This window comes from Oryctolagus cuniculus, chromosome 4 (genome assembly GCF_051225735.1).
Source record: "Oryctolagus cuniculus isolate XC-2025 breed Fujian yellow rabbit chromosome 4, ASM5122573v1, whole genome shotgun sequence".
In the NCBI taxonomy this organism is placed as follows: domain Eukaryota; kingdom Metazoa; phylum Chordata; class Mammalia; order Lagomorpha; family Leporidae; genus Oryctolagus; species Oryctolagus cuniculus.
In genome coordinates, this window is record NC_142870.1 from 43,917,637 (window position 1) to 43,943,262 (window position 25,626).

At 36.0% G+C, this 25,626-nt stretch overlaps 1 protein-coding gene across 4 annotated transcripts in view; it reads left to right on the top strand.

Annotated features, from left to right (window-relative positions):
* The window catches only part of CADM2 (cell adhesion molecule 2), a 1,135,583-nt gene that overhangs the window by 1,056,586 nt on the left and 53,371 nt on the right, over positions 1–25,626 (top strand). For 2 of the 4 annotated variants that reach the window (XM_051859415.3, XM_008267104.5), the window contains one exon: positions 2,939–3,058. The exons of the other annotated variants lie outside the window; for them this stretch is intronic. In XM_051859415.3, the coding sequence (XP_051715375.1) occupies positions 2,939–3,058 (120 nt within the window). The remainder of the gene's footprint in view (positions 1–2,938; positions 3,059–25,626) is intronic. 4 annotated transcript variants of the gene reach the window in all.

The window sequence follows — 25,626 nt, forward strand, 5'->3', positions numbered from 1 at the left end:
CCCTCAGGGGCTAATAGTACAGTGGGGAAAGCTAACACCAGTATAGCCAGAAGGGATAGGAAACTTAGGTAGGAAAGAGAAATATCAATTTTTTTTTCTATTTCTGAGAAATCCAGTTAATTCCAACTAGCACTGTTGAGTTATAATTGATTCCTATTAATCTTAGGGAATGAAATATTTCGATTCCTTCAGCTTTTACTATTTCACAATTGAGATGAAATAATTGCATGGATATGAATGAGTGAGAAGAAATGTAAGAAAAGGAAAAAGCCCTGAAAATTCTTTTTAAAAAGTTAATATTTACTTAACATTTTCAAAGCATATAAAATAAAGCTAGTAAGTAACAACTGTGAGAGTTTTCTTTAGGACAGTTGATTTTCTTGACCTACTTGTGTTTTCAGGATACTGTCACAAAATTGCTTTTAGCCAATTTGTTTTTAATCTACACATAACATTAAAAAGGGAAAATGGAAGGGAATGCTGAAGAGATAAGTGGGAGGCAGATTATGTGTCAATAAAGTTCTGTGATGTTATCTCATCTATCTGACATTTTAAAAGATTCCAGGGAAGTTATTTAAAGTGGATTAGTAATTATTAAAAAGCATTCATCTTTTTCTACTTTGAATAATAGCTTATGGAAAACAATCTATGATGGAACTTCAGAAAGGTTGTTGGAATAGAATAAAAAGATATTTATTTTGATACAAAAATTTGTGAAATACATGCATAATTTCTTCATACTACCCACCTTTTCATGGACTTTTTGAAGACCCTTGTTGCTGAATACATATTCACACTTTTAACATGTGAGGATATAATTTGGTTTGAACAATAATGTTCTTAGTACCTGAACATACATAGACTCTCCAAAATAATTCAAGATTTATTATTAACTAATTGTTGGTATGAAATAAGAAAAAAAAATTCAAATAATTGTTATGGGTTTTTTTGCTAAACTAAACCAAACAAACAAAATTCTGTGTTTTGTACCGCTACTCTTAAGAAATAGCTGATTTTGAATTATTATTTTAGAATAAGACCCAATGGAATCATATTATAACCCATGATCTGATAACAAATAATCTAATATTTTATAATATATGATAAATTTGGTTATATCAGACTCTATACATCATTTGAAATGACTAATATTGTGGAGTGTGCTTATATTTGCTATCCATGGAAGACATTAGCCTTTGCATTTATTAAATACATATATTTTGAAGTCCTAATGAGCAAATGCTTTTGCTAACAAATAATGTATTGTTTTCTATTTTAGATCTGCATGAAAGTTAAAATGACACGTTTTTTAATTTAGAAACTGTTTTCACTTACCTCATGTTCTGCCCAAACTATTTAAGAAAGCTAACTATAAGAAGGTATAATAAAAATTAGCAAACATAAAGTATATGTGCACATATACATAGTACTTATTCATTTATTGCATTGTTAAAGTCGCTTCTACTTTATGATCATGGTAAATTGCACTCCAGGCAATGCCCATTTTCCCTGGTGATTAATGTAACACCATTGAGTTTTCAGAAGTTGTTTTCTTAATTTAACTGGCCAGGAAGCATTTTCCCTGTTGAAAAAACAGGTGTAAACATCAATACTCCAGATAAGAGAGTGATCTCATGCTGGTTTCTAGTGTCTCCAGTGTGGAGAATTCAGCGGGTAGAGTCTGCACATTGAGTAGGTCTATTTATCAGAAGTAAAGCACCAGAAAATGTTTGGTATGATTCAAATATTTTTACTGAGAGAATGACAGAAAACCTTTTAATGGCAAAATAATCTGTCAAACTCTCCAAATATATAGGGGCTGTGTGACAAACATGTGAAATCAACCCCAGCACAGTAATTACAGGTAATTTGGGAACTGTTTCTAATTTTCTCACTGTGTAAATTACATGTCTATCCACCTGGGACAAAATGTGACTCCCTGAGGATCTCGCTGAGGTTCTCATAGTTTTACACTGCCTGTGTTGTTTCACTGTTCCCTGTGCTGCTCTTCATATTTGCAGCTGGTTTTGAGTAAAAGAAATGAAGATATGGGCATTAAATACTAAGCTGTTCTTTCTGGGTTTCTTTTTTCTCTTCATGTGATTCTATTTTTGACGTTTTTGCAACTTGACTATGGATTGGAGGTTGAATGTTACGGCTCAGGTTCATGTATGGTAACTTCTCCTAGGAATGCCGTCTTGCAGTAAATCATAAGCCTGGCAGCCTATTGGGTTCCTTGCTAGTTGACTCAATACTTGTTAAAGACTCCTAGGTACTGCAAAATTGTTAGAAGGCGTTACCAGCTAATCAGGGTAAGAATTGCAAGAGTCTAAACTGTACGTTAACATCATTTGTGAGAACAGGAGAAGCAAAATAACCGTAATAACAATTGGCTTCTTTTGTTTGTGTGTTTCTAAAGATTGCTCTCATCCTATTTCCTACCATTAAGTTTTCCAAAAGGAAAAAAAAAAAATCAGAAAGCACTTAACATGCATATACTCATTCATCGTTAACATTTCTTTAATCTTATATGGTGGTATTCGTGTTTATTTCTGTATGTGTCCGTTCTTTATTTTGACAAAGCATGTCATTTTTCATTTTTATCTATATGTATTTGGCTACTGCATGTCAAACTTTTTAAATGACTCAGTGAACAAATGAATTCCTGTCATTTTAAATTTCACTCTAAACATTACAATCCATCCACTTTATTCTCAAACATTCCTCCAAGTTCTTGCTCTGTGTTGGAGCATAACAAAATAAGTGAAAAAAAAATGACAGGAATTGTATGGTACAGTCAGTTTTGTACCTGATTCTCTGTTTAAGCTTGTTAAAGTTAAACCTAAATAAGATATGTGTATTTATAATTTGAATCATTTGTGTTTCTCTTTTGTTTGCATGATATGATTTTGTTTTATATTTTTTTTCCACTCACCAGATGTTCCCAACACTTTGCTTCCCACTACTATCATCCCCTCCCTTACCACTGCAACAGTCACAACCACTGTAGCCATAACAACCAGTCCTACCACATCTGCAACAAGCAGCAGCATAAGAGGTACAGTATGCTTCTTTGTTATGGCCTAGAAAACACAATAAATAGAGCTTTAATGAGGTGTTTACAAAGGGTAGAAAAACTGAGACCCAATTTTACTTAATTGTAAGATGTAATTGAATCATCAAAATTGTTGCAATTAGGATTATTGAAATAGAATATAAGACAAAATGGTACGTTTAATTTTAAGTGTTACCTATGATTATGTCAAAATACTTCAGAATATAGGTTAAAATATATGGGGTACTACACCATCGAACAGATTTAAAATGTGAACATAGGACATAATTTTGCCTTGCCTTGAAAAGCAAGGAAATTCAATAGTTAAGGGTGCAGAGGTTGATTTTGTTATTTTTAAGATATTAGTTTCATGTTAATGACTTGCAATTCCTCTGCAACTAGATTAAAGTACCTATACTACTGAAATTGTTCTAAAATGAACAGAGTCCACGAGCTCCTTGTAACCTTTTTACCACATAGAACTTTAGAGAGAATATTCACTATGTACCTGTGTGCCATCCTAAGATGATTTGCTGAGAGGATGTACTTATTCTACTACTAGAATATTATAAAATAAATGTTATACAGTTATCCAGAATAATAGGAATAGATATTTGGCTCAATGAGTAATTTTATAATTTGTAAATAAACATTTTGATTTCAAGGATAGCAACCTTGATGGACTTGAAGTATCCTTGAGGGCAAAAGAAACAATTAAATAATGGTTGAGAAGTATAAAAATTATTCCTGAGCAATTGTTAAGTAGTTGCAAATGATGCAGAAATAAAAAGATATTTGAGGAAATTATTGAAAAACAATCTTTAAGCTTATTTTCTTTATTAACAATGTTCAGAGATTTAGTCATATTTAAGTCTGTCTTTTTCCTACTTCTTATATGTGTTTTGTCTCATGTTTGCTATACTAATATGTGTTAACTTAACAATGTAACTTGAAATTCTTAGAGACATCAAGTATTATAGTAAGTAAGTTTTACCAAGGACATATTTGGCACTATTTTTCTCAGTTGTATATATTGTTCGGTTGGACAGTCTATTTTTCTTGGATTTTTTATTAACTCTTTATATTAAATTGAGTTAAGAGCTTTGAATTACCAGTTTCTCTTATTCCAGAAAAAAATATTGTCTGCAATAGCCAGTTGTTAATGATTTTGTAGAATATATTAGATAATGTAGAACACTGAAGACTAACTTTGATGGTATTAGCAATAATAATTTCTCAGAAATAAATAAGGTTGTTTTTGTGTAACTGCAAAAACTTTATTTGAACTAAATCTGCAAGTGGGAAAAGTTTAAAGATCTTTTTATCCAAATATATATATATACATATATATGTATATATAAACGGGAGGAAGCAATAAGATGAAGCAAAAAGGTTAAAAACCCTTGATCTAAACTGAAAGAAAATTTCAAGTTCTGTGCTTTAGTTAGTTATGTTCTGTAAAGATTTTTATAAACAGTAACTGTAATTAAATGTAAGTATTGCATACTAACAAAAGCTCTATCAATAGTGGTAAGTTCTGAGTATACTTACACATTCCCTGAAGGAAAAGGAACAAAGTACACTGACAAATACTTTAGAAAGCCAATTTGTGACACAATTGCCTAATAATTAATTGTTTCTCTTTTTTCTATACAAATTGTTGAGTACCTGCAGTATGTATGGTTTTATGCCAGGCCCTAAAATTATGACAATTACTTATTATATATAAAATGACCAGCAACCAAATTAATACATTTCCTCCAAAGCAAACAGTGTTTGTGCTTATACTTTAGAGAGAAGTAGTCATGTTTATTTTAGTAAAATCCTGAATATGTCATTTGATTCATTGAAACAGAATCCTAAATAAATATATATTTACAAATATATGAATTTATATATACATATGTATATATAATACATATATAATATATACATATATCCATATCTGTGTGTATTTATACTTATAAACATGTTAACATATATAAACACATAATTATAGACTAAAAGAAGAAAAAATTATTTATTTCAAAGTAAACAGCCTCTTTAATATTAGTTCACATGAACCTTAAATGGGATTTGGCATTTATTGTATTCTAAATAGCCTTTAAAATGAAATGACATGTTTAGCTTTTCAGGTAAGTTCACCTGTTTATTAGAGTCATTATATTTTTGTGAACTTGATGAGATGAACACTAAACTGCTAAAATTTAATCTATTCCTCTAACAAACTCCCAAAAAACTCAAGGAAGTCACATGTACAAACACACACACACACACACACACACACACACACGATTCTCCTTTTTAACTTTAGTATTGAAAGATAAGAGTATTTTCAATGGCACCAAGATATATAAGAATAAAGGATATTATAAGCTATGCAATTAAAATTACCTGTCTTAAAATAAAAAAAATAGTATTCTTGCCCTTGAATGATAATCTAATGCTTGTGTTTTTCTTCTGTCTTAGCAAATATCTGTGTACTATGGAAGTCACCAAGCTCACTGGCATCATTAATGCCTGTGTTTGAGGGGATAGGGGTTCATTCACTGTATGAATGAAGATTGGTGTGAATTTTGCATTTCATTTTTAAAGTTACTAGACAGTGCTTTGCTTTTGCATTATTTATTTAATGATAACTTTCAGATACAATTATATTTTAATAGAATCCACTTATTTATGTTTGGGAAAATATTTCAATTTTATAAAGAAAAAGGAATCATCTTGGGAAATGTTACTTAAGAAAAGCTCAAAACTAAACACGGGATATTTTTCAACCTGCAATATTTCTACTTAGGTCACTTATTTGATTTCTTTATTTGATAATTTGAGAATGGTTAGATTTTATTGGGTCTAAATATTTCTTCAAGTTTAGTAAACTGTAACATGTATCTTTGTATATTTAAAAAGTGAACCTGAGTCACTGTGACTATCTCCATTTACAGTTTTACAACACTCTTTCTTGTCAAGTGTTTCTTCCTATGATGTGATAAACATTCAGTGTGAAATAAATTTAAAGAACCATAGCTCTGGCTATATTAGAAATCAAAATGAAACGGAGGAAAAGAAACTACTCAAATGATCAAAGTCATAGCCTTGAGAATCTGCAGATTTCTTCAGTTTGCTTCAAAAATGTGTTCCTATTGGAGGCAGTGGAGTTGTAATCATAAGGGAATGAAAGAAGCAATTAGCAGGACCCTGTTAGAAATAAGGCTGTCAAAACATGGAACAGTGAACCAACTTAAACAGCCTTGGGAAAGGTAAAAAGTAAGTAATCCCTGGTATCTTTGGTTATAAGTTTTGGTTCATCTATTTTGGAGGTCTTTGATTTTTTAACGATATATTTATTTACTTGAAACAGTTACACAGAGAGAAGGGGAAACACACACACACACACACACACACACACAGATCTTCCACCCACTGATTCACTCCCCTGATGGGCACAGCTACGGCTGGGCCAGACCAAAGCCAGGAGACAAGAGTTTCTTTCTGTTCTCCCACATGAGTGGCAGGAGCCCAAGAATTTGGGCCATCTTCCACTGTTTTCCCAGGCCATTAGCAGGGAGCTGGATCGGAAATGAAGCAGCGGGCCTCGAACTGGTGCCCATATGGGATGCCAGCACCGTAGGAGGCAGCTTTACCTGCTAGGCCACAGCGCTGGCCCCGGTCCTTGATATTAAATCACATTCTCAGCATTTTCATCAGGAAAACCAAGAAGCTTTTAATTCATAGGACTATGTTGAGGATAATATATTTTGAAGAAAAACTGTGTGATTGTTAAGTTTAACAAAGATTATTTGAGCAAGAAAATGTCCCCAGAACAAGAAAGCATTTGGGAAAGAAGCCGTTCCAGAAAGCCTCATCTTGCCACATATGGGATCATATTTGTATCTAGAGAAAAGGAAGTGACATACAGAAACAGCGTGACTGGCATCAGTATTTGCCTTATATAGACCTGGTCTCATAAGTTGGCATCTTGTGTTTAACTGAAGCTTTATTGTTGTAAGTGGCTGAGACTCAGCTTTGCAATATAATGTTAAATTAGTTTATAGTTGTTTGCATACTAATTTAGGCTACAGTTCCCTACAGATAGAAACAGACTTAGGCCAAATTTGATTTAACAAAGAGTATCTAGAGTTCTGAAAACATGATCAGTCCTCAGTAGATGACAGGATTGTTGCTTAGCTCTCTTTATTAAAGCAAACACATTACATCATACAATTAATGACGTGGTAGTTTTTTTTACTGTAAGTAATTATATTTAATTCTGGGAAATTTCTTTGGTGTTAGTGCATAGATTGTTGTTTAACCTCAAAGTTTATTTTTACTGATTATATAAAAAAATTGTTAGACTAAAAATGGTGCTGCAGCATTTGGAGCCTTTACAGTTACCTGCCTACTTATCTTTTGAGGTTTTCTTGATCTATATGTGCACAAGCTCAATTTTTTAAGATCTCTTAAAATGTTCCCATTACAAAAAAAAATTTCTGCAACAGGTTCTTCTTTTGGAAACTGCTAATTTTCTTTAAGACTGTAGCCTAAGTAACTATTTTTCTCTTATAAATGTTAGGTATTTAGGTCACAATGATAACTTCTAATGAGTTAAACACAGCCCTTTAGAAAATGGTCTTCAGTGGTCTCAATGACTTAATGTGATTTTGACTATTAATATAAATATTACTTTAGCATAGGATATTTAATTTGAAATTAATTTTTCTTTTTATCATAAAATTTTACTTTAATAATAACCATATTATAATCTAATAATCCTTATTAGTACTTTCATATTACAGGTGATGATATTGTTATTGAAAATTTAGGAGATTTATATGAAATATATTGACATGTATCATTGATTACATATATTTATCATTTTTAAAATTTAATAGGCAAAGGGATAGACACACAAACACACACACATATAAACAGAGAGAGAGCTCCCGTTCATTGGTTAACTCCCCAAATAAATTCCTGCAGGGACTAGAGGGCTAAAGCTGGGAGACAGGAACACAGTCCAGATTTCACATGTGAGTGGTGCCATCATTTGGCTAGTACTACTGTGTCTCACGGTGGTCTGCACCAACAGGAAGCTGTTGTCAGTAGCCAGAGCCAAGAATTTCACCCAGGTACTCCTTTTTAGGGCAAAGGCATGCAAAAAGGCATCTTAACTCCTTAGCCAGACACCTACCACTATCAAAATTTAAAAATTTAAGAGTTCATAACTGAAACTTTTATACTAAAGACAGAAAAACACTAAGTAATTCATTGATAATTGTTTCTGCCTCTGCGAGTGTATTAATGTCCTAAAGGTGTAGCAATAACCTTATAGATAGAGAAAGAAGATATCAAATATCCAGTGTTCTCCTTCTAGTACTAAGAGACTGTCACATACTTCAGACTCTTCAATATACCAGATGGTGAAAACTCACAAAAATGGTGAAGACGTGTATAATCCATGTAAAATCAAGATGAATTCTTGCTTTAGACACACATTTGATTTTACATCAGACTTAGAAGTCATAAAGTTAGAATTTTATTAGCAAAAGCTAAAATTGATCTAATAATCCCAACGAATTTGTTAATTATAATGAGCCTAACTGGAATGGAGCCTTAGTTCATAATAACACTGTGAAACAAAAAGAGGAATCTTTTAAGAAATCAAACATCATCAAATTATCTAGAATCAGGGTAATATTGAACAAACTCACAAAATTGGAAAGATGAGTACTCAATTGTTTACTTTATTCAGGTTACTATAATGAAAATATCATATATATTTTATTATTATTTTTTATTTGACAGATAGAGTTAGACAGTGTGAGAGAGAGACAGAGAGAAAGGTCTTCCTTCCGCTGGTTCACTCCCCAAATGGCCGCTATGGCTGGTGCTGCACCGATCCGAAAGCAGGAGCCAGGCGCTTCTTCCTTTTCTCCCATGCGGGTGCAGGGCCCAAGAACTTGGGCCATCTTCCACTGCCCTCCAGGGCCACAGCAGAGAGCTGGACTGGAAGAGGAGCAGCAGGAACTAGAACCCAGTGCCCATATGGGATTCTGTCGCCGCAGGCGGAGGATTAACCAAGTGAGCCATGGCACTGGCTGAAAATATCATATATTAACTGGTTCTTAAACAGCACATTTTTGTAGTAGTTCTGAAGGTTGGTAAATTCAAGATCAAGATGTAGGCAAATTCAGAGTCCAATGGAGGTCTGTCTCTCGTGGAATCTGACTTGTACCTTGTATCCTCCTTTGGTGGAAGGTGCAAGGCAGCTTTCTGCAGCATCTTATATAAGGGCACTAATCCTAGTCATGAGGGCTCCAGCTTCATGTTCCAGTCCCCTCCAGTGGCCTCTCGACCTTAGAGGTTGGCATTTCAGCATATGATTATGGGGAAGGAAAAACACAGACATTCAGAATATAGCACTATTAATACATGTGTATCAGTAAAAATATTTGTAATAATTCATGTAAAGTAAAATAAATTTTAGCATACATCTAGAACAAATGTAGCTATAGTCTAGAAATTATAGGCTCATTTGCTGTCATAGTTTTGAATCATGTGAATTATTAAACTTAATTATGTAAATGTATGTGAATTTAGGAAATTATTTGTATAATCACAAACCAAAAACATTTAGCAAATGACTACTTTTCCCTCTAAAGCCTTATTGAAGCAAACTTAGTGACCGGTGAAAAAAGTCAGGTACACTTAGCTGAACTGTATAAATTGAAAAAATAAGTTGGTTCAGTGTTTACTTTGCACCAGCAGAGGGAAATTAAGATGAATTGTCAAATTCCAATCACATTAAACTGGATATTTTTCATGAACCTCCATTCCCTAAAAATGTGGATTGTGAAAAATAGCGTTTTCTGCAGATCCCTTTACCGGTAGTAGTGTCATATCCCTATCTCAAGATAAAATAACATGCCAGCACCATGGCTCACTTGGCTAATCCTCTGCCTGCGGTGCCAGCACCCTGGGTTCTAGTCCCGATTGGGGCCCTGGATTCTGTCCCGGTTGCTCCTCTTCCAGTCCAGCTCTCTGCTGTGGCCCGGGAGGGCAGTGGAGGATGGCCCAAGTGCTTGGGCCCTGCACCCACATGGCAGACCAGGAGGAAGCACCTGGCTCCTGGTTTCAGGTCGGAGCACGCCAGCCGCAGCAACCATTTTGGGGGTGAACTAACAGAAGGAAGACTTTTCTCTCTGTCTCTCTGTCTCTCTGTCTCTCTCTCTCTCTCACTGTTTAACTCTGCCTGTCCAAAAAAAAAAAAAAAAAAAAAAGATAAAATAACCTATAGTAAAACAAACACAAAATGGCACATGCAGATTTTAAACTTCTGTCTGAAACATTCATTTAATTAAATCAGGTCATGAACAATAATGATATTGCCTATACTTTTATTCTCTCCCTTGTGTATATGGAAAGAAAATCCAGTGCACCTTTGTTTTATTTGGTTTCATTGATTTGCCCCTTCTTTCACTTTTGGCTTAGACACTTTAAAAACAGAATACAAAGAGATAGAGAAACATTTGTCAGATTAAAAGAAAAAGAAAGCCAGCCATAAGAAACAATGAATGGAGTAAAATCATTATGGTTCTGAGTTAATCGCTGTAAATGCACTCAGAGCATTTGGAATGCTAAAATATATCATCTTGACACAGTTAAATCCCAAAGTGTGCAAATCAAGAATTTGTTTATGAGCATTCATTATGAGTGTTTAGCTATTAAAAATGTTTCTCATTTTATTGGTGGTAATAAAGCACAATTTGCATGGTGTTTTGAGCTTTTAAAAATTAAGTGTCAATATGCTAAGTTTTTTTTTAACTTGACAAAAAATTAAGTAATAATTCAGCATCCAGATGGTCCATATAGAGAAACCTGCTTATCTGCAAAAAGACAGGTTTCTAGGTTTAAACTATAAACACTACTAAATTTTCATTAGTCGTTAAAAATAACTAAATTGATTATATGAAGTTGACCTAGTTTTAAAGCTAAATATATGAAACAGCTAATAATAAAAACAAGATACTAAAAGTGCTTCTTACTTGGAATGAATAAGCGACATATATGCTCTGTAGCTGGGACACTTTCGACCTTGCTGCAAGCACCATATTGCTGATGCTAATGGAGGGCCTGCAGGCTTAGTGAGGGGAATAATGCTGGCTGGGGGCTCATTTACTTTAGTCTGCTATGGATCCAAACATTTAAATAATTGTCATGTGTCAAGTTAGCATAGAGTTCTGAAGTTATTTTTTTTACTCTAGTAGACTGGATTTGGAACAGGAATACCTATCACTTGTTACTAAATAGTGTTAACTATTTCCAAAATTCATTGTGACAACTGCCTCAGACTTATATGTAATTGAACTCTAAAAAGAATTGGAAATCTTTAAATAGCTTTTTCTATGTGGCATTTACGACATATTTGAGGAAAATCAATATTCATGTTTTCTTTCCAATACTCTCTTATTTCCTAAGGATGCTCTCATGCTTGTGTAATTAAATGCATCAAAAAGCTTAAAGAATTTCACTTCAAGCTTATTTAATTCTTTGGCTGACATCAATTTCATCAGAAATCTTTGTTCCATTTCTTTATATTTGTTTTAAGTAAACATATCTGCTAATATTCTTTTCACTTCTATAAATTTAGGAGTGTCTTAATTGATTTAAAGAACCCTGGATTTAATGTAATCTAACAGGACGCCTATAAAACAACCTTTAAGAAAGAAAAAGAAGTGTTTCTCAGCTGAGTATGTTTTATTTTCTTAAGTTCATTTTCATATAAAATACATATTATTATAAATACGAAATTGGAAACTTGCTATAATTTATTGTATTCAGAAATCATATTTCTTATGAAAGTATTGAGACCAAAGTAAGTTACATATCATTGAGATGAATCTCTGTTTTATATTTTAAAACTTGGCCTACATATATGCATAAATGTATTTCTGGAACATCTCTAAAATTATTTTAAAAATCATTAATAAACTAAACTGGATGTATCTTTCTTACTAACCCATGAATTAAATTTATGAGCTGTGCCTTTGAAGCTGAAAAGATTGCCGGCACTGCCCTTGCTTCTTTGACACTCCACATGAAACACAGTTAATAACCTCCCATGTAAGCTTGGTGAAACACTGAATTGATACTAATTATACCAACTTTGGGATAGAAGGTGACCTTGACTTCAGCTGGAACTTTCTGCCAGGACAATAAATAAGAGCAAATGCCACAAAGCATGACTTCTGAGAAGGTTCTAATATAATCTATTAACTTTGGGGAGTTCATGGAATTGCAATAAGTGCTCAGATAATTGTGGTATTTTAAAACATCTCTTGCTTCAATAATACAGTAGTTTCTTATTTCTCTAGATTTCAAATAACCTCCCATTAGCTTTCTATACTCATTTAAATTAAGCTGTGGCCAGAAAATTAAAAGCTACTTGATGCAAAGTGTGCATAAGGCAATTACATGGCAAGAAGATAGATTTTTCTGAATCACTTCTGAAAATGTTCATGTTACTTATATAATTTAAATATCAGAATGGCTTATGATGAAACTATGACAAAAGTGATTATTAAATAAAGAAATGTTTTTATAAAATGAGTCGAGAAAAATGACTAAGAAAATACTATTGTCCCAATAGGCACACAAGTTTAAACTCTTGCAAGCAATCTGTCAAGACCAATGATGTATAGCAGTTTTACAGCTAAAAATTCAAGCCCAACAGTGTTATAAAAGAAAGGGTCAATAAAGTTGATATGAGTGGCAATAGGTAAAAATAGAAATTAAACTTTCAACATTATAGTTCAAAGAATTACATTTATATGAGTGGAATTCTGTTCAAAGTCTTCAGTATAATAAATAGAAATGCCTGGCGTAAGTCCACTTAATTTGCATCTTTGAAAATATGTATAAAACCTGCTACACTCAGGGCTATCTATCCAACTAGTGAGTTAGCAAAGAATGAGGAAACAGAAAGCATTGTGAGCGAATATGAGCCATTACATTAGATTATTCGAAAACATATTCTCTCAAAAGCATCAGCACTGTGTGCTCTAAGAATCAGATCCTACAATAAAGAAAGTCCACCATGAGTCGTACTTTGGAAATTTATATTCATTAAATAAAAGATAAAAAAAAAAAAAGAAAGTCCAATGCTCTTTCTAAGTAGTCTGGGTTAAATGGGGGAATGTACAATGGTTTTAACACAAGAGTTTTTAAAATCCTGTCCTTTGAATATTGGTTTAGTAACCCTTCAGCCCCTTAAAAGTGATTCAGGATAGCACCCAGAAACTCACAGGAGTCTCAGCAGGGATTAGCCAGGAGTTGAACAGAGACATACTGAACAGAGTGTCAGCAGTTTGGGGGAGTGGTGGGTGAAGAATCACAGAATACCAGCAACAGCAAGATGCCATTAATAGCCCTAGACCTGAAGGGTCAAGGGAAGAAAGGGAAGTTTTACCAACCCTTGAAGAGCCAGAGTCAGAAAAGACGGGGTTAGGAAAAGGCCAGTTTTCAAGACAGGTCACAGCCAGGAGCAGAATCTCAACAAGATGGGGTCATTGAAGGGGGAGGGGCCACAAACCCTACCCCTCTGTTCTCCTGTCTTTCAATATCTTCCCAGTACCCAATTTCCTCTGAAAATCAGAAGTCAAGTGATGTGGGTGAAGCAGTGAAGAGAAGTCAGCCTCACAGAGCAGAAAGCAAGGAAAAACAGAATGAAAGATGAATTTGTGGATCCAATGGAGATTGAAAAGCAGAGATTCTTGTGGTTTTGAGCAACGGGAGGCATGATTCTTGGCCATACCATTGTTGACCCCGTTTCCACGTGGTCTCCGTTCGTGGCTGTGCCTGTCTTAAGTTGTCCCCCAGGGGATCTTACCCGTCGTTGACTAACCAGCGCTCAAAACGGGAGACCACAGGAGTGCTTGCTCAGATAGGGGTAGGGATGAGGAACAATGGTAATCAGGAATGGCATGACTGAACACAGGCTGTGGGCCATTTGAGTGGCTGACCAGAGCTAGTGGGGTATAAAACAGTAACAGCTGTGGCGATGGGCAGTTTCTCAGGGTAGGATGATAGGGCAGGTGCGTCTGCTAACAAGGCAGGCTCTCAGTCTTGTTCAGCTGGTTCTGGTTGACTGTCAGTTGCAGGCTTGATGTTTCTGGCTGGTACCCAAATGGGCTGTCCTGCATTCTCTGGAAAGACACAAGCATATCCTCTACCTTGGTTAGCAGAGCGTGTGGTCTCTTCCATTTTCCTGTCAGGGGATCTTTTTCTTTTTTCTTTTTTTTTTTCTTTTTTTTTTTTTGATAGGCAGAGTTAGACAGTGAGAGAGAGAGAGAGAGAGAGAGAAAGGTCTTCCTTCCATTGGTTTACCCCCCAAGTGGCTGCCACGGCTGGCGTGCTGCGCTGATCTGAAGCCAGGAGCCAGGTGCTTCCTCCTGGTCTCCCATGCAGGTGCAGGGCCCAAGCACTTGGGTCATCCTCCACTGCACTCCCGGGCCACAGCAGAGAGCTGGACTGGAAGAGGAGCAACTGGGACAGAACCAGTGCCCTGACCAGGACTAGAACCCAGAGTACCGGCACTGCAGGTGGAGGATTAGCCTAGTGAGCTGCGGTGCAGGCTATGGGGGGTTCTTTCCACTTAACAATAGGGGCTGGGATCTGGAATAGAAAGGATACCCAGTGTTTATAAGCTGGGCTGATCCCTTGGGAATCAAAAGCAAGAAAATTGATAGTGAAAAGGACCTCAGTCAAAGCAAGCTGTGGGTCTGGGGGCATATGATTGTTTTTCTGTCTTTGTAAGAGATCTTTAATCATCCTATGAGTTCTTTCAATGATTGCTGTCCCTGTGGGTTGTATGTTCCAGGATTTCAGGAAGGAATTAAATTTCTGCGATGTTAAGTCCTGGCCCGATATCAGTCTTTATGGTCCAGGGGACACCAAGTACCAGCGTGGCTGACTTAACTGCCTTTATCACATTGATAACCCAAGAATTGAAAGGGAGGAAAATATTGTACCTTTTCTGTGGCAATAGGCAAACCCAGGAATTGTAAAGTTCTTACTGTCTCACTTAGACAGGCCTTCGAAGTTGCCGCATTCTTGTGAGCAAGTAAGATATCACCCACGTAATGTATGACCAAGCACTGATCTTTAAGTGTGCTGGTCGCATGAGAAACATATCTTTGGCAAATGACAGGGCTATTTTTCATGCCTTGTGGGAGTACTGTCCACTGGAATCTTTTTGTGGGGAGCTGAAAATTGGGCTCCCATACTGTAAAGGCAAAGTAGGCCTTATCCTCCTCTGCGATGGAAATGAAAAAGAAGCAATCTTTGATATCAATGGTAGCTATGTGGTATCCATTAGGAATGGCCCCTGGATGGGGAATGCCAGCCTGGAATGTTCCCATCTTTTTTTATAATTTTGTTAATGGTTCTCAAATCCTATAGTAGTCTGTATTTTATCTCTTTTTTTTTACTTTTTTATTTTTAATTTTTTTTAAATTTTTACTTTTTGACAAGCAGAGTTAGACAGTTAGAGAGAGAGAGAGGCAGAGAGAAAGGTCTTCCTTCCATTGGTTCACCCCCCAAATGGTCGCTGCGGCCAGCATGTTGTGGCCAGTGCACCGTGCCAATCAAGCCAGGAGCCAGTTGCTTCCTCCTGGTCTCCCATATGGGTGCAGGGCCCAAGCACTTGGGCCATTCTCCACTGCACTCCTGGGCCACAGCAGAGAGCTGGACTGGAAGAGGAGCAACTGGGACAGAACCAGCGCCCCAACCGGGACTAGAACCCAGGGTGCCGGCGCCACAGGCAGAGGATTAGCCTAGTGAGCCACAATGCCGGCCAGTAGCCTATATTTTCCCTGTTCCTTTGGTATCACAAAAATGGGCATATTGTGAGAGCTAGTGGAGGGCTCTATGTGTGCCTTTTCCAGTTGTTCCTGTACCTGTTCTCTAAGGATGCCAAGTTTGGGTTGTAATATTGGCCACTGCTCTACCCAGATGTTTCCTATTTTTTCCCATTCAATGGGGATTGGGCCTGGCTTTTGTATGCGGTGAGCAGTGGCCCCTAGAATTGGGGGTGAATCTTACTTGTAGGCTCTCCATTAAAGCTGTTGGCTCATGGAGATTTGTGATCCGTCTGAGGCTGATGGCACTATGCAGTGGGTTCCCTACATTAGACGAACAGACAGTGGTGTATCAGATCATAAGTATGTCCTGTGCTCAGTGGGGGACTTCCTTGATTCATTAGGTCAAGGCCGAATGCCCACATGGTGTCTCGGAGCATCACCTCTCTCGAGTGAGAAAAGATGACTTGGTTCCGATTTCTGGGATGATCAGTCCCTTATGTGAATTCGCAGGGTGAACTGAAAGTAAAAGGAGGAGCTGAGAAGCAGTGTTATACTTCTGGGCAGTGTGTGCCTAACCTGGGGTCACTTAGACTGAGGACAAGAACAAGGAAAGTGCTTAGGAGGGGGTTCTGTGCTCACTCTCACAGAACCTAACAGCACACAAAACACCGAAGGGCCTACTTGTGGAAATCAAAGGGGGACCTTGCCAAGTCCGTCATGCTGTCTCTTTCTCAGTCACGTTGGGTGCCAGATGTTGAGGTTGATTCATTCTGAGAGGAGGAGTGTGGTGGGGGCAAGAGGCGCAGAGTCACCACACAGACCCCGGGAGTCGGGTGAAAGCAGGCCAGAGGCGAGCAGCCTGCAGACTCATTTATTTCAGTTGGTATAGCAGCTTAAATAGCCAAGGTAGCCAATCCAGTCATGGGGCTTTCTATGCCCTAACCAATCACAGCCTGTTGCCAGGTGAATTTCGAAGCCATTCCTGAGTAACTGATGCTCGCTGCCCAGTGGCCATCTTAGCATGGCCTTCTCATTCCACACAAATTATGAAACTTGATACAACTGCCTTTGTTAGTAGATACAAAGAAATATTAAAAATCTATTTTTTTCATTTCAATAACCCACTATGTAAGAAAAATTAGAATCTTGTGAGGAATTCTCATTTAATTCATTGAACAATGATAGAGTCCTCATTTAAAATAGTCTCAAATCTACTTGTGTGAATGGAAACTATTTTCTTTCACTTGCTGTAAGTGCTTTGAGAATCTTGACTGCAGGGGGAAAATGTTCCAAAAATGAGACAGCAGTAAGTTAACAAAAACTGGTACAGATCTATCCTATTAATTTTCCATTAAAGGCATTTTAGTGTCCCATCAACAAATAATTTGCTGTCCTGAGATAATGGCTTTTCAAAAAGTAAAATAATTTTCTTGAGAGATTTTAACAACAGCAATCACATCCCTCAGTATGTAACATGATTTATTTTCTTTGATGTTGTTAAAGTATATCTATATTATTAATTCAGTTAAGTTGGCAGTTATGAAACATGCAAAATAATAACACTTTTGCTTGTTTAACTTTTCAGTATACCTGTTTATCCATGTTCTAGTTTGTTTCCCTCACAACTGCTTACCACTGACCAGTCAAAAAGTTTTTTTCATAGTGCATCTTTAAACTAGTTCCTAAAAAGGCTAACAATGACAATCTAATCTTTTTTAAAAAAATATATTTGGGGTACTTCTTATCCATCAGTCTTGCAAATTCGCTGGTATTGGCCACTACATCTCAAAATGTCATTTTAGGAAGCTAAAAAACAAATTTGCTCAATTTCAAAAGTTGAATTCTTGGATTTTTTGGCACTATTTCCAAGCCAGTGTGCCTATTTTTCTCCCATCACTTCCATTTGTACACTTATTTACTTCCATTATTTTCTCTCACAAGCCTGAATGTACCTAGACATAGCCTGTCAAATGTCCAAACTCGCATTATGGTGGTAAAATAAATACTGAGTTCAGCTGTGATAGCCATAAAACTAATATAGATGATCCATTTTCACAGCTCTAAACTGAGTCCAAATCACAGATCAGCCACCTTGTAGTCAAATGAAAATCCACCAGTAAAATAAATATTCCGATATTTTTCTGTTGCGGTTTAAGGCTGATGCATTTTGATGGAATCAAATGATTGTAGAAAAAAATAAAATGGTTAAGAGCATAGTTTCTAAACTTATTACCTGGGCTCTTATTTCCACATTGCCACCTATAAGCAGTGTGACTTAATTTATCTCTCCCTCAGTTTTTAAATCTAAAAATTACAGATAAGAATACTTTGAATCTTTAAATATAGTTTTCTACAGTGAAGTATTTATGTATTTAACTTGCTTAAAATATTCTACTAGCAAGAAATAATGTTAGATTTATTTAAAAAACTTTTCACATTTTTCTTGAAATTAAGCATTTGAAAACAATATAGACATGTCTTTTTTTGGAAATATCAATGAAATTAGATGGCAAGTGCCAGGTGAAAGCTATAAAACACAATATATAATAACTAGGCTATTTGTCACAGTCCATTTTCTGTTGCAACAACAGAATACTTGAGACAGGTTAATTTATGATGAAGACAAACTTACTTAGTTTACAGTTTCAGATATGAGAACATCCAAGAACATGGTATCATCATCTGGTCCTTGTTGCACCATCACATGGTGGGAGGCAGAAGAGCAACAGCAGATGAGAATGAGAGAGCAAGAGGGGACTGAATGCATTTGCCTAATGATCCACTGACAAGAACCAGCTGGCCTGCTTAATGACATTAATTCATTCGTGAGGGCAGAGCTCTGGAGACATAATCACCTCTTATTTAATCACCTCTTATTTATTTAATCCCAACACTGTTGCTTTGGGGATTCTATTTCGATGCCTGAACTTTGGGGCATGCATTCAAACCACAACACTGTTCTTGAAAGTCTCCTAAGTCTTTTCAAAATTGAAAACTTGTGACTATGTGTCTTGTGACTAAAGTGAGTATTTAAAGATAATAGAATATGCCATACCTAAAAATATTATTTTTGGCATAGGGATTATTTTAAACTCAAGGAACTTGAAAAATAGCAGTATAAATGATCTTCTATATAATGGTAAGTCTTTTTTTTAAAGGTTTACTTGTTCACCTGAAAGTCAGAGACACAGAGGGAGAGGCAGAGAAACAGAGAGAGAGAGAGAGAGAGAGAGAGAGAGAGAGAGAGTCTACCATCTGCTGGTTCATTCCCCCAAATGGCCACATGGCCAGTGCTGGGCCAGACCAAAGCCATGAGCCAGGAACTTCATTCAGGTCTCCTACATCTTCTGTTGCTTTCCAAGGCACATTAGCAAGGAGGGAGCTGGATCAGAAGTGGAGCAGCACGTACTCGAACCTGGGCCCATATGGGTTGCTGTTGCTGCAGGCGGTGATTTTACCCGCAATGCCACAGTTCCTGCCCCAACTTAAAACCTTATTCTTGCTTAAGTGACTTTCACGATAATGTAATGTTATAGTTCTTGAATGCTAAGGTTATCTTCCAAAATATCCCTGAATGATTTACTTTAATTTGGAAATTTAAAGACAACAGTATAACAGAATAATAGAAGCAACATTCCAAAGCTATAAATTTTCCCTTTTCTCTCATATTCTAGGTGAGGAAATAAAATAAAAGAGATGTATTCATGACCATACACCATTTGGTGCAAAAACAAGGCCTGAGACAATATTCTGTTGGATCTTTTTTTTCTTCCACAGTGATCCATGATAATATTCTTTTCCTATAAAAAGATACATTAGTTGAAAACTTCTAATTTTGTAACTGCCTAAACTGCCTGATCCAGGAAGAGAGAATGGAGGAAAGAAAGAATTTTTAAGAATGAAACATTATGTTTTTATTTATTTTTATACTGTGAAATTTGGATTTGAAGATTTATATTCTTTCAATATACTTTGGAACAATACTACTATGAATCATTGCTTTTAAACATGGAAGGGCTTTTCCAGGTGAAAAGCTTCCATTTATTCATTTATCGATGGTAATACAAATAGTTGTCAAATAGAACAAAAATTTACACACTTTTTTTTTTCACAGGCAGAGTGGACAGTGAGAGAGAGAGAGAGAAAGGTCTTCCTTTGCCGTTGGTTCACCCTCCAATGGCCGCTGCGGCCAGCACACTGCGACTGGCGCAATGCGCTGACCCGAAGCCAGGAGCCCGGTGCTTCTCCTGGTCTCCCATGGCGTGCAGGGCCCAAGCACTTGGGCCATCCTCCACCGCACTCCCGGGCCACAGCAGAGAGCTGGCCTGGAAGAGGGGCAACCGGGACAGAATCCAGCGCCCCGACCGGGACTAGAACCCGGTGTGCCGGCGCCACAGGTGGAGGAATAGCCTATTGAGCCGCAGTGCCGGCCAATTTACACACATTTAATTGTAATGTAGTTTACTTTTTTCTTCCAAATAGTACAACAGGTAATTTAGAAAATAGTAGTAGTCAGATTTCCATTACTACAACGGAATACCTAAGACAAGCTAGTTCAAGATTGAGCAGCCCTACTGTTTTGGCATTTGCTGATGGCAGTGGCAGTATGTGTGGAGAAGGATCACTTGATGAGCCAGGAAAGACAAAACAGCAACTGAGCCTGGCTCACACTCTATTAATCAACACTCCTGAGAGAACTACCTTTTGAGAACACACCTTCAGTGACTGTAGGAACTCCTGCTAAGCCCAGTTTTAGACATCATAAATCTTCCATCTGCTGTTTCATTCCTCAAATGTCTACAGTGGCCAGGAACCTGGAACTCCATCCAGGTCTCCCACATGGGTGACAGGGTCCTAAGCACTTGGGCTATTTTCTGCTGCTTTCCCAGTCACATTAGCAGGGAGATGGATCAGAAGGGGAGCAGCCAAGACTCAGAACTAGAGCTCCCATATCTGCTGTCTGTGTAGCAGAAGGCATTTTAACCCTCTGCCCACACTGCTAGCCCTACAACATTCTTTTAAGAATATGCAAATAATAGATTTGATCTAATTAAAATTACATCATCCTGAAATATTCTGAGAAAGTTTATAGTTCTTTTGCATCATATTTAGCAACTGTATTTTATACATTATTTTCTATATATCCCCAACCTAATGTGGTTGGGAGCTTGTTTTTAAACCAGAAACACTTATTGGGATTAGCTATTTTACTGGCTTTTCCTAACCATCTTGTTTTAGTGAATCAATAAACAAGTCTTAAAGCAAGATAAAGGATTCCTGTTTAAATACCAATGAAAAGCCTATGCTTACACTTCTTGATCATTTTAACGAGTTTAGCAAATTTTTCTCTCATCCCCTTCCTAGCTTGAAAAACCTCATCTTATTATTGGAAGTACTAAATGATACATTCATCAGTGTGTCTATAATTGCCTTGTCTTCTGTAAACTATTTCTCCAAATTTTATTCACGGTCAAGTTGGTCACTTTCATATCTTTGGGCAGTTTGCCTTTAAAATAAAAATGTTTTGTTTAAATTACATCTGAAGTTTTCAGTGTTCAAAACTAAGGAATATCACTTATAATGTAAAGTCTATAATATGCACAAAAGACAGAGCAACATAAGCATAATTACCTGAATGCAGAATTAATTTGAACTTCCATAATGAACTCCCAGGGAAAGCTATTGGTATTACTTGCAAAAGTATAGCTTAATGTTTATTAGAACCATGAACTTTAACACTTCTTTGATTATTTGTCCATAATATATAACCTGCAGAACATAATTATGAGAGAGAAGTATTTGAAAGTTATACATAACGAGAAATATCTATTTCTTTCCTGTTTTAATACCTTTCCCTGAGCTACTACTGGTCAGGAATCAATGGTTTTTTTAATTGAGAAAAGGATATGTGACTGTAGTAAATGTAAATGCACCCAATTCCAGGGCACACAGCTATTTAAAACAAATGTTAATTGATCTAAGGGGAGATATGTGCTCCAATACAATAATAATGGGGGATTTCAACACCCTACTTTCATCAATGGACAGATTAACTAGACAAAGCCAGCAAAAAGACATTTAAGCTATACTATTTATTAAGTGGATCTAATTGATATCTACAAAATATTTTAACTGCAGAATAAACATTTTTTCATTAATGCATGGAATTTTCTCTATAAATAGGCCATATAGTAGGTCATAAAATAAGTCTCAACAAACAAAAAAAAATTGAAATAGTATCATCTATCTTTTTCTGACCACAATGGAATGAAAGTGGAAATTAAAACTGTAAGAAAGTCCAGTAAATATGCAAACACATGGAGACTGAACATGCTCCTTAATGAACAGTAGCTCACAGACAAAATCAAAAGGGAAATAAAAAAAAATTCCTAGAAATGGGGGCTGGCGCTGTGGTATAGTAGGTTAAAGCCCTGCCCGAAGCGCTGGCATCTCATATGGGCACCGGTTCTAGTCCCAGCTGCTCTTCTTCCGATCACTTGGATTAACCAAGTGAGCCACGGCACTGGCCCAAGGATGCTAAGAAAAAACTACCCTAATACATTTTTGTTGGAAATGTAAACTAGAACAACCATTATAGAAGACAGTATGGAAATTCCTTATAAATCTGAAAATAGATCTACTGTATAACCCAGTAAAAGTTCACACTTTTGAGAACTTACCCATGAAATAGAATCAGCATATGAAAGAGTTAACTGTATCACATGTTCAAGCAGATCAATTCACAATAGCTAATACATGGAATCAACCCACATGTCCATAAACTGATGACTAGGATAAAGACAATGTATATTTTACATATATATACATATATATACCATATATATACATATATGATAACATATATGTATAATTAACTATATATATACACACATATATAGAATCATTATGCTTAGTGAAGTAAACCAGTCCCCAAAAGACAAATAGTATGTTTTCTCTGGTTTTTGGTAGCTAACATACAGAGTACAAAAAAAAAAAAAAAAAGTACATGAATCAAATTGACATCTTGAGATTTGATTATTGTTTATAGCCTTTGTCTACACTCCTGAAAACCAGTGGTTTTCTACTTACTAGTTATTGAATTCTTTGTTTAGTGGAGGGTTAAACTTGTGATTATAAAGTAAATTGAAAATATGTCGGGGCCGCATCCATGGCGCAGTGGGTTGAACCTCCGCCTGTGGTGCTGGCATCCCATATGGGCACCGGTTCTAGTCCTGGCTGTTCCTCTTCTGGTCTAACTCTCTGCTCTGGCCTGGGAAAGCGGTGGAGGATGGCCCAATTGCTTGGGCCCCTGCACCCGCATAGAAGACCCGGAAGAGGCTCCTAATTCCTGGCTTCGGATCTGCACAGCTCCGGCCGTTTCGGCCATCTGGGGAGTGAACCAACGGAGGGAGGACCTTTTTCTCTGTCTCTCTCACTGTCTGTGACTCTACCTCTCAAATAAATAAATAAAATCTTTAAAAAATAAAAAAATAAAGAAAATATGTCATAGAAAAAATAAAAGAAAATAAAGAATTGGAAGAGGGAGGTAGGGGGAAGGGAAGGGAGGGTGGGATATAACATTATGGTCTTGAAACCAGATATATGAAATACATGTGAAATCTGTTTCCTTTATATAAATAAACACATTTTTTAAAATTTTTAAAAAGAATAGCATTAATAGTGTAAGAAAATCCCAAATAATTATTTCTCTTTCTAAATGGTCAATTTTAAAGTTAGTAAATTGAATTTTTACCCCATTATTATTTAAGATTAGATATCACAGATGTAATTGTGTGATTGTGTTATACTGATGAGAGTTTCACATTCCTTACATTCCTTGTTCTTTGCTTTTCATTCAATATGAATCCCCTTTGCCATTAGCAGATTCAATGAACATGCCTTCAAAAAATCAAGATGACTTGGGAGTAAAACTTTAGAATACTCAACAAATTCTGTGGTTAATCTTCATTTTAGTCAGTAGGAAATTATTTCAATAAACTCAGTGAAGTCAGCCTCTTAGAAGAAGAAATTTATCATTATCTATTCATCCTGTACATCTTTTTCCTGTAAACCTTTATTTGAACCTTTGTTTTCCACTGACTATTCAGCATGTTAAGCAGCATTCAAGGTTGAAAACTACTTGACTTAAAAGAAGAGGAACAAGAAGAGAATGTTAATGGGGAGCTTTTTTATTAGCATGATCTATCAGAGGTAGACAATGTTAGAATGCTTGGACGGAAAGGAGAGCAGGCAAGACTGGATACATAGCTGGATGTGACATATTCATTTCATAATTCCACATGAAAATTTCTGCTTTCAGACCATGATAAAACAAAGCTGTGGATTATATTTTATTATTTCTGTAGCTAAATTTCTAAGTTAGGAGATTTCATTTTTAATGTCTCTGGGAACATGGGGAATAGGGCTTCAATATTCTGTTGGATTTGTTAATTAAGGAAAGGGCAGTAAAAGTATATAAACATAATATTACACAGTTAATTTGACTAAAATTAAACAAACAGAATAATGAAAGATAAATCATCATATACTAATTTATGTACTTATTGATTAAATAAGTAGTTTTTCTATAGATAAGGAAGGAGTAAATTATAAGAAATTGTACAGGTCCCACTTAAAAATTTAGCATTTATCAGGAATGCTATGAGGAAAACTTAAGTCAAATCATGAAAGTTTCTGTTAAGATTATGAAACAATACTCTGACATGGTCTGATGAATGGAAGATTGAGAAATAATGGAATGACAAGAAACCATTGAAGAAACTGACATGAGAACTTGAAGAAAGGCTGTAGCCAAAGACATGAAGAATGCTGTTAAAATATTTGGGGAAGTAAACTTTCTTTTTTAATCCAGGATAAAGCCAGGGGCCAGGAACTCAGTTAAGGTCTCTCACTTGATAATAAGGACATGAGAACTTGAACCATTACCTGTTGCCTTCCAGGGTGTACATTAGCATAGAGCTATAATTAAGAGCAGAGCCAGAATATGAAACCCTGCTCTCAGACATGGAATATGGGCATCCCTGGAAAAATCTTAACCATTAGGCCAAATGCAAGCTCTATGTGTAGCATGTGAATAGGATTGCAGCAGTCAAGTAAAGATGTATAATTAACAACCAGAACATAGCCATCGGGCATATTACCTTTCAAAAGATAATTTTTTTTTTGTTTTTTAAGCCATAGAGGAGACATATAACTTTACTAGAATGTATAAATTCAGAGTGCTGAAGTCTGTATGTGGTTATTAAAAATACATGTAAGAAAGCACCCAAGGCTCATGCTGAGGAATGTGATGAAGTAAATGTGTGGCCAGATGTTGAAAAGACAGCCAAGAGAAAGAAGTGTTACATGAGTGTAGGGTCAGATAATCTTGGGCATTAAATGAAGATAAATGGCACAGAGCAGCCACATGTGAAAACATATGAAAAGTATTTATTTAATTTTCATATTGGAAACATTTGATAAGTTTATAAAAAGTAAGTTTAATGAAATGATTGAATTCAAGTCAGAATGCAAGAATTGAGATGTGAATGACAATTAAAATGCAGAAATTTGGCCCAGTTTGTTATTTCAAGAATGAGAAGAAAAAAGATATAAAGTGGACAGAGGGCAACAAAAACTGAATTCATATTCTTGGAGGATGATATAAGCTTACCAATCTATATGCAGGGTGAAAACAAAAGACAAGGTTGA